Source organism: Hibiscus syriacus, unplaced genomic scaffold (genome assembly GCF_006381635.1).
Source record: "Hibiscus syriacus cultivar Baekdansim isolate YM2019G1 unplaced genomic scaffold, ASM638163v2 tig00015467_pilon, whole genome shotgun sequence".
Classification (NCBI taxonomy): domain Eukaryota; kingdom Viridiplantae; phylum Streptophyta; class Magnoliopsida; order Malvales; family Malvaceae; genus Hibiscus; species Hibiscus syriacus.
The window spans coordinates 30,949-41,712 of NW_024062365.1; the positions used below are offsets into that span (position 1 = coordinate 30,949).

The 10,764-nt window shown below is 33.0% G+C and overlaps 1 protein-coding gene across 2 annotated transcripts; it reads right to left on the reverse strand.

Moving 5' to 3' along the window:
• Nucleotides 1-5,099: 5,099 nt before the first annotated feature.
• Nucleotides 5,100-7,264, reverse strand: LOC120207911 (transcription factor bHLH122-like). Of its 2 annotated transcripts, none has more exons than XM_039207313.1 (6): nt 6,291-7,264; nt 5,879-6,168; nt 5,631-5,807; nt 5,436-5,501; nt 5,294-5,362; nt 5,100-5,195 (listed from the first exon to the last, which is right to left on the reverse strand). In XM_039207313.1, exons 1-6 carry the CDS (start codon nt 6,880-6,882, stop codon nt 5,136-5,138), a joined length of 1,254 nt encoding a protein of 417 aa, XP_039063244.1. In that variant the 5' UTR covers nt 6,883-7,264; the 3' UTR covers nt 5,100-5,135. The 2 variants fall into 2 exon arrangements, with proteins under 2 accessions (XP_039063244.1, XP_039063243.1); XM_039207312.1 differs by having other exon boundaries at nt 5,102-5,195; nt 5,879-6,174; nt 6,291-7,263.
• Between the last annotated feature and the right edge of the window lie 3,500 nt (nt 7,265-10,764).

The following is a 10,764-nucleotide window of genomic DNA, read 5'->3' on the forward strand; positions in this document are numbered from 1 at the left end:
TAAATTTATCATTAAGTTAAATATGGAAAATCTTAAACTTACCTCGTTGCGTAGAGTATGAACCTCATTCTGCAACGATACTATCATCTCACGTAGAGCGGCAACCTCACCACGTAAAGTTGATACCTCCACACGCCATGCACCATCGTTATCGCGTAGAGTACCGATCTCCTCACGCAAGGCATTGACCTCATCACGTAACTCCCTTGACTCATCCCGTGGAGGTGGAGGTGGAGAACAGGGAGATAGGAGTCGTGGCATCTTTGCCGGTCGCCTATCGTGAGGTGATGGTGGAGAAGAGGCTCGATGATGTGACGGGATAGGTGATGGCTCTCGTTCTAGAGGTGTATAGTCGGGTCGATCGGGTGATGGCTCTAGGTGAGGTGATGGCTCTCGAATTGGAGGAAGTGGATGCTGCTCATCATCCGTGCCATCAAAAAAACTCTGACTAGCTTGCCACCAATCAGTGGCAAGCTCTTCCTCCGTGGGTGTCAGTCTTTGTAATGGAATGTTGGCCTCCTAAAATATAAAAACTCAAACAAAGTTAAACGTCTACTATTAATAACTTGTTTATATATTATATGAAAGTATTTGTGTTAACTTACATTATTTATTGTCGCATATGGTATTAAGTCTTCCCAATCCAACAGAGTTTTCCTCTTCCAGGAAATAGCCCTGGGAATATCATTTGACGTTTTTATTGCATATGTAGCATGCTGGGGAAAGCCTCGAATATCCAAATCTACAAACAATATAATAACAAAATTAGTAATTGTTAAATAATTAATTATAATTTTAGAAACATTATATAGAAATTCTTACCTTAAAGGCCCAAACAAAGCCTGACAAAGTGTATTTGGACCCATCGCCCCGCAAACTTTTGCGGTCATCAAAGGCAGACGACAACTTAGTCCAGGTAGCTTTCCATATATACGAACCCCACGGAAACAGATTCCATGCATTCAGGTCCTCTACCAATATTATTAGCTCCCGATGAATAGGTTGTCTGGCCTCTCTGCCTAAAAAGCCGGCATACACAAGTAGTAGAAGGCATACTCGGACAACATCGACGTCATCCATCCGAGTGAAACCAGCTTTCTTATTAAACAATTTCTTTAGGTCGTCGACATGTAGGTTCGGCTTCTCCATTGACTCATCCGGAAAAACCCGGGATAACCATGATGGGCGGGCGATATGACGAGTGTACCGGCCTACATCATCGTGTCCGAATCGTAGACCAGTGATTAAGAAGAACTCCTTCCGCCCAAAACAAGTATACGCTGGTGGAAAATGAAACCATATCTCTTCCTCACCACGTTGTATACTGTCGGGTAGATTTGATGTCATGGTCTGAAGCCATAAATGGGTCAAATTAGCATCTCCACCCGGATGCTGTACTCTCAGCCATGGCCCGAAGCAGGTTTCCTCAAACAATTGTCTTTGAGCAGGTGAAAGCTTCGAAGCAATTGTAGTGGCCAGGCTGACTTTATTTCTCAAGGTCAATTGAGCCGAAAAAAATTTCTACAGAAACAATAAACATACCAAGTTAGATATACCAAAAACTACACTGTGAAGATATACCAAAAACAATAAACATAAAAAGTAGTAGTTTATTCTTGAAACTAAAATTTGCAATACTGTTTTGTCTTTTGGTTGAAATGAAAATCGCAACGAGAGAATCGCAACGCGAAATGACAATCGCAACGAGAGAATCGCAACGCGAAATGAAAATCGCAACGAGAGAATCGCAACGCGAAATGAAAATCGCAATGCGATTTTGGTTTCGCGTTGCGATTCTCTCGTTGCGATTTTCATTTCGCGTTGCGATTCTCTCGTTGCGATTTTCATTTCTCTCGTTGCGACAGTCATTCTCTCGTTGCGATTTTCATTTATCTCGTTGCGACTCTTCTGCAAATTGAAACTTGAATGGATTGCATTACTTCAACCAAAAGACAGAACAAAGACAAAGACAAATACTAACTTGAAAATCGCAACGAGAGAATAGCAACGCGAAATGAAAATCGCAACGACAGAATCGTAACGCGAAATGAAATCTAAGTGAAATGGTTAATCTATTATTGAAATGACCAGTAAACTTATCATCAGTTTCAATATGAAAAACCTACAATAATGCAAACATTTCAAATAAAAATAATTAAAAAAACTAACCCTCGGAGGTTGATTTCCATTTCTGAATATTGTGAGGGATTTCTGACCGTGAATGGTTGTGAGGGATTTCGCCGGAGATGGGGACGGAAATCTTCGGAGATGGGGACGGATTTCTTCGCCGTAGAGAGTGAGAGATGGAGATGGGACTGAGTTGTGATTTTAGGTTTTAGGTTATGAGTTGCGATTACGGGATTTTGTCTTAATATTCGTTTTTGTAATTTGAAAATAAAATACGCGTAGCGATTATAATGGCGCTTTAAATATCGCGTTGCGATTTACGGATACGCGTTGCGATTTTATGTATTATCGTTGCGATTTACGGATACGCGTTGCGATATACGGATACGCATTGCGATTTACCCATACGCGTTGCGATTTACGGATACACGTTGCGATTTACGGATACGCGTTGCGATTTATGTGTTCGCGTTGCGATTTTCATATTCGCGTTGCGATTTTGGAAAATCGCATTGCGAATTTGTACTATCGCATTGCGATTTTCAAGAATCGCGTTGCGATTTTGGAAACTGATTTGCGATTCTGGGGATCGCGTTGCGATTTTTATTTCGCGTTGCGATTTTGTTGGTCATTTTGGCAAATCCAAAAAAAGTTGGTTAAAATCGTATATTATAAGGCATTTTTGGTCACTGAGGCGATTTTCTCATATATATATATGAAATCTTTGATTATTGACTTTCGTATCCAGTATAGTACATGGGAGCCCCGTTTTGTAAAAATTTTATGGGGCAGCATTTGTTTTTAAAACTAATATATATTTTTTATAAATCAGAAGTGAATATTGATGAAGTATATATATTAAGGTGTTGTTTGTTTTTGCAGAGGTAAAAGGTCTGCAGTCTGCGGATCACATCTGTAGGCATTTGCAGTAGAAGAGGTGGACCAAAAGTCTACAGTCTGCAAGAAGAAGACTGTTTGTTTTTTAACGTCTGCAGGACTGCTAAAATAAACTGAAATATAAATAAACTGATTTTTTAAACTTAAAAGAGTTTTACAATACTGAAATTTAAATAATTTTAGTTTTACAATACTGAAATTTAAATAATCCATACAACTAAAATAATTAATTTTTTAAAATAAATCAATCTATATTTTGCATTAATTGTTCAGCAATTTCATCTCGTAGCTGAGTCATATATTCTCGATCCGCTGTAGAATCATGTTTTTAGGCGAGGGTTTTTGTTTTTAATGTTCTTTGAAGAGGTTGGAAGAGTTTTGAAGACACAAGGCCACGTCTGCGCCAAGAAGAAGACGCGCAGACGTTTTCAGAGCTACTGTCTTCTAAAAAACAAACGGTCTGCGAAGCTCAGTATCTACGCGAAGCATACATAAGAGCTTTGAAGATATTTTTTTATAAAAACAAACACCTCCTAAGCTTTAATTGTAAAGTTGTCTTAACTGTATGGACTTGGTTGTTAGACGGTTACTTGGGCTGTAAACATTATGTATAATCTATCAAATATAAGATAATATATGTTGAAAGATTGTAAACTCTATGATAATAAATACTTATTTTTTTACATACTCGATGCTCGAACATAAAATATCAAATAATAATAATAATCATTTAATCACTAAAATCATTTAGTTTATACTTTAAAAACAATAATTTAAATTTGAAGAGATTAAAATAATGATATAATTAAGAGTGTATTTCAACATCACAATATTAATATATGAAGATATAACTATTATTCTAATAATAATCAGTGTAAAGGCCGTCACTGCTTGTAAGTTGTAAGCGAAACTGAAAAGGCCGGATGTGTACATGAAATGAAGGGGGAAAAGACATTTTGTGACATTAAAGTAAAAAGGGCAAAAGGGATGGACGACGATACGCTGTCAATACCACACTAACGGGAATAAATAAGGGTTACGGATATGGAGCCAATTTCAGCCGCTAATTCTTTAATTCCATCACACTCTTTTATAAATTTTTTATAAATATGAGATAAATATATAATAATATCCGTTTAAATAATCTTAATTATTTAATAATAAATTTTATACCTTTGGTTTTTATAAGTACTTGTAGCTTTAAAGGATAACAAGAATTACAGTCGCACTCTTTATACGAATGTAAAATGGTAGTGCCAGAATGATATATATATATATATATATATATTTGGTCATTTAACTAAAATTGTTATCAGCCAAACCATTTAATTATTTAAATAAGATAAATCAAGTCACCGATTGTTAATTTTTAACAAAAATATTGACATGATAATTAAATAAATTTATATACTTATATATTTGGTCCTAGTTATTTATATTTTATCTACTTCATCCTAATTTTAATTTAATTCAATAAATGAATCATCTAATATAACTATATATATCATCATTTGATTAAATAAATAAATAGAAAAATAAATGGGATAATGACACAAATCCTCTTTTAATCATTTTTATTTTCTTTAGATGTCAATTCATCATATTGGATAGTTTAATAACTATACTGTAATTTTTCTTAAAAATAGTCACTCTTAAAATAAATTATGAGTCATTCATTGATACTATTTTTTTATATAAAAAAATTAATTTACTGTCATCGTATCATATAATTACTGAAACTTTATTCTAACTGTATATCTAAGTTTTTGGACAAACAATTCAATACAACAACTAGGTCCTCTTAATCAGTGTTCACATCAATATAAATATGGTTGAGCAAATGCCACATGTTATTGCTTCCCCTTTTGTACAAATTCAATATATCATTGATGATTTCTTCCGCATGAAAACCCAATACTATCATTTATGACACAGATTAGACTTGTTCCTGATTTATTTCCGTTGAAAAATGAAAACCATGCAAGAAAATAGGCTCAAAAAGCAAACAGTAATTATACCTAAAAATCATCATCACAACATAAAAATGGCTTGTAACTACACTGCTGAATAGGTTCTACAATAAATTATACTTTTTAAATTATTATTACCTACTATTGTTGCTGCTGGTGCTTGGAACCACACGAGCACCTTGCACGATTCTCCGAGAGTGTCTGAAAAAAAAAGGATGAATGAATCGAAGTGGCAAAATAAAAAGGATTTTATAGAACAAAACAAGTACAATTTTGGGTAGATGTCAGTATAAACATACCTGCACCTGTTTTTGGAGATCTTTGATATAATCAACAGCCAAATCTAACATGTCGGATGTGTTTGTTTGCTTCAAACATGGAAAGAAAACGTTAGTTTTTTCCCCCTCTAAATAATTTCATATATAAATAGTGAATTTGTACCTTATCCATGTTTGGAACAAGGTTTTGAAGCTTCCTCATGCGTTCGCTTATTTTGGTTCTTCTTACCTGAATGGAAACAAACTTAAGTCAAGATCAAAGGTTGTCCATTTGCGATTTTAATTATCGGTATGTGATTTACTAATTGACGATGGACGGGAAAAAGGAGATGACGTGCAATGGTATAAGAAACGTTACCCTTTCGGCAATGCTTCTAGGGTGAGTGGCACACCCTCTCTTGGCCCGGATCTTGCACGGAACCGAATCCTGATACTGCAATAGCTTCTCTATGGCAGACATGTCCGGCGAACTCTTCGGTAAACTCAAATGATGAGCCAAAAGTGGCGGTGGATGGTTTCCGGCAACCATCGTGTTCTGTTAGAGTTTACGTTGTTAGCTCACATATAACTAATGAATGCTGCATTCTGTATTAATGTGTTTACTACCTGAGTTGCTCCGTCGAAGTCTAAGCCGGAAAGCGGTCCATCGTCTTCGTGGAGCCTTTTTACACCGGAAATGTTATCAGAAACCATCATCGAGTCATCCCAAGAAGAAACCGGAAACCCCGAGGAATAATTGTAGGGAAGATTTTGTCTCGATAATCCAGCGTTCTCGGAGCTCGGTTTCGGACTCATTAGTCTAGACGGAGGCTGCATGCTTGCCGAAGGAAATGCTGCTTCTTTGTTACCGCTATTAATGCTTCCATAATCTCCCATTCCTCTCATCACACCATAGCCTGCAACTTCATAAGATTTTGAGTGTCAAAAATTACCCCTGAAATCTAATAATCATATTTTTTATATTCTAAAACGAAGATCTGTATGAACTGCCATGAAACATGCAAAAAAAAAAACTTACTATTTTCAATGTTTATATCGGAGAATAACCCTGCAGGGGAGCTGCTATGTCGAATAAGACTCGAATTATTTCCGTTTCCCATCTTCATCTGTGTTGGCCGCGACGTCTCCGTCGAGCTCAGAACCCTGTAATTCATACTTGAATTGGGTTGCTGATTTGACAAATGCTGTTGAGGTTGGCTTTGATAAAAATTCTGTGGAACAGAGGAGTAATTCCCCTGCTGCTGGTGGAGAAAAACCCCTGTTTGATTATTCATTTGTGTCATAATCTGCGTTTGCGGCTCTATTTTTACTGCCGTTTCTCTAACGGGTGATTTGGGAGTTATCGAGCCAAGATTCTGGTCGGAAATGTTCTCTGGATTATCCCCAACACTGCCCCCGGCGTCGTCGCTGCTCGATAGAAACCGGGCGATAATTCGTTCTGTTTCGGGACTCGACGGCCGGTTTAGAATCTCTTGACAGAAATCTCTGTCCAAAATATTGTAAAAATACGAACTGGGTGCAGACTGATACCTTGTCAAGCCAGTGTTCAACTGTTTTTGATGCTGTTGAGGTTGATGATAATGATTCCGGCGTTGAAGATCTGACTCCATTGCCCTTCTCCAACACTAAAAACCAGATCAGTATTGAATAATCGGAGTGCCTAGAAGGACCCACTATGAAACCAAACTCTCTGTTTGTTTCCCAAGAAAATATCTCCAGGAAAATATATTCTCGGAAAGCTTCATCAAATTTAACAAAGTGATGACCCAGAAAACACGAGCAGCTTTCACGTGGATCTATCTCAACAACTTCAAAGTGGGAATCCGAAGAATTTGGTGGCCTGAAACTCAAGTGCAATCACTGCTCTGCTACCGGAAACAGCTCCAAAAATAGAGGAGCCTGGAAAAAGAGATTCCCCAGAGTTCTTCGCCACAAAACAGCGCTTACAATCAAATCAGAAAGATAACACTAATTAGAGAAAAATAATAATAAAAGTGAGCCACTCAATGAAAAGAATAGCCTGGATTTCAACAGAACAAGAAGAAAAAAATATAAATCTCCTCCCTGCCTGTCTCTCCACTTTCTTTTTAGTTACTCAGATTTTGTATGATTCATTATTATAATATTGTTGACGATAATAGCTTTTGTTATTGTGAATGATTTACAAAATTAGAAGACGGTGGAATTTCTGGGTTGCCTTTTTCACGATTTCTTTTTGAATGATGGGGATAACCCCAGCCCAGAGGAACATTGATGTGTCCAATTTTAGAAGGAAGCCATGGATTTTGTGACTAAAATGAGATACCCCACCTATAAAATGGCTTTATGTCTTTGTTGGACTACATTTTCATTTTTTATATCATGTTTAAATTACATATAATCCTCTAATTTTAATTTAAAAGTAATTTAAAGTTTAAATATATTTAAATTTATAATCTTCAAATTGAATCAAAAATTAATTATGTCGTGATATTTTAATAACTAATTTAGTTGTTAAAGTGATTCGCACATGTACTAATTTCAGATCTTTTAAAATTAGAATACCAATTTAAGATAAAAAATAAATGCTGATTTGAGAAAGGTTATAAACTTTGAGTACCATTAAAATAAAACTCTTAAAGACTAGGGTACACTGATGGATTACCTTATATCAAGAGCGGATAGATGTTTATTTTAAAATATGAATTTATCATGTAACGTATAAACTAAATGATCTTAGTAGTTAAAGATTTATTGTTATTCCTTAAAATTTTAAGTTCGAGTTCCGCATATGCATAGGTACGACCTTCATTATCAAAAGGTTAAATGTCTTTAAACAAATACTAAATTACATTCACCAATAGAAAAATAAAATAAAATCTAAATTCATTGTTAGTTATTTATTCCACTAGTTATGTTTGTCTCAAATTTTTATATATTTATTATTTTTATATATATGTATACTTTTAAATTTTTTCCATCTACAACTAATGGGCAGATGGTCACTTGAGAGACAAATAAACAATTAGATCCAAACAAAATTTTAAATACCTGAATATATCATGAAGATATAGAATATATTAAAGAATTAAATAAATTTAAAATAACACAAAATTCAAAGCGAACTTACGGTGAGCTGTCCCCTTAATACCATTTTTTAAAAGCATAATTTATAAAATAAGAAACAAAAAAATACATTTAATCTGATTGTCATCAAAGATGTAAAAATAAATAATATTTTACACAATCTTTAAACTTTTTTTAATTAAATAAAATCAAAAGAATTGGCTTTGATCTTTAAATGGGAGCCATTGAGGAGCCACGCGGCCATTTATATATGGTACATAGAGGGATTAGTGATTAATTTACGGGTAAATACATGTTTAGTATATAACCTATTACTTTTATCCCGTTTTAGTACCCAAATTTTATTTTATTTCAAAATTCGGCATAATGTAAAAAATAGCCCCTAACGTTTACTAAAATGGTCATTTTCGTCATTATTATTTCTTTTTGGAGCATTTTAACCCCCAACGTTTCACTTTGGAACAAAAAACTCATTTTTATAGATGAATATTAGTTAACACACAATTAACGCTCCAAAATATGAGCCTTTTTTTAACCCCTAAAATAAAACATTGGGGGCTAAAATGCCCCAAAAAATTAATAAGAGACAAAGTGATTATTTTGTCAAATGTTATTTTGTCAAATGTTAGGGGTATTTTGTCCTAAAATGAAACGTTGAGTATTAAAATGCTCTAAAAGATATAATTGGGGTGGGGGCAAAAGGACCATTTTAGTAAATGTTGGGGGACTAATTTTGGCATTTTACCTCAAAAAATATACCTATGTTTAGTTTAAGTATCATTTTGGTACCCATCATTAAAAACTTAATTGTAATGTCGACGTGTTACCATAAGATAATGTCATATCATCATTGGAAAAAAATAAAAAAAATCATGTCAACAATATTGTTAATTTTTTAACAGCGGGATATCAAATTAAAATATAAACTAAATGTTATGTATGATTTTGAAAAAGAATAAATTTTGGGTACTAAAACGAAACAAAAGTAATACTTTATGTACTACACATGTAGTTTACCCTTAATTTATTTAAGGATCCTATAAAATTTCAATGCGCAAAGACAATATTATCCTAGGAATGAATATTCAACAAAAGGATAGTTTTGTCATTTAAGTGCTTTTGCTCAAGTACAAAGAGTATTATTTTCAATTAATGTTGAAGCTTTAGAGGAGTAATTGGATGCTAAATCCTATAAACAACATTTTCCCAATCTTAAAATAAAAGAGAACACATAAGTATGATTGCAAAATAAATTACTATAAAAATAATATATCACAACTGGCACACGCATATATTAGTGGATTTGACCTAATTTTTAATTTTATAAAATATGAAAATTAAATTAAATTTTGAAAAATTAAAATATAATGAATTTTAAATATTGGTGTTGTTAATATATTAAAATTAAATTAAAAGAGTAATCTTCAAAATAAATTTATATTATATATTCAATTTAAATTAGCCAGTTAATAAATCATAAATGACTTTACTTACTAATTCTTCCACCACAGTGCCTGGAATGTTTAATTTTGCTCGACACCCTAAGGTCAAAGTGATGGTGGTTAATTTATACTAAAATATTCTGTTTGTATCCTATTAGGATCTCAAAAATGTGATTTGAAACTTCAATTTTACTTTGTTTTAGATATTGTTTTATGTGTAAACGTGTAATTCAAATCACTAAATGACAAACATCATTGAATGGGGTGATATTTAAGCTCATATAATTCATTTTCCTTTTGGATATAATGTTGCATATTCATAGGAGACGGTCCAAATTTCTGAATGATGTAGAGACGATGACCTATTTTTTTCTATCTTAAAAATATATTTTCTTTATAGAAACAATCAATTTTATTAAAAGTATAATATATTCAAATTATAATTATAATTATAAACTAAATATATATAAGGATATTTTTCTATGATCAATAATACAAGAAACTAGTCACTTATGATCACACATAAATCATACAAACAAAAAAATTAAAACACTTAGTTAAATAATCAAAAATCATTATTTAATATCCAAAATAATCAAATATAATAGATTCAATCAACATAATGTATAGATAGAAATCTAAATTAAAATAAATCTAAAAAGTATTAGGGGTTGAGAATTTAACTTTTTGTGTGAATAAAGAGTTAGGATTTTTTTTAATATTTAGTTAATTTGGATAATCAAAAACTTCAAATCTTGAAAAGGAAGTTGAAAGATAGATGTGAGTTTAATTAATCATTACTTTCACTTTAAGTATGGTTCTTAAGATTCTTAATTTGCAAGATTGCATATTTGCATTGCGTATAATCTATGAGCAATTAAAAAGTCAATCTATAGTCTTTTTCTTTTCATTTGATCAACCGAAATCACACATTTTTAATTCTCTCTCATGATATCATATTGCTTACAATTTTCCTCTACTTTT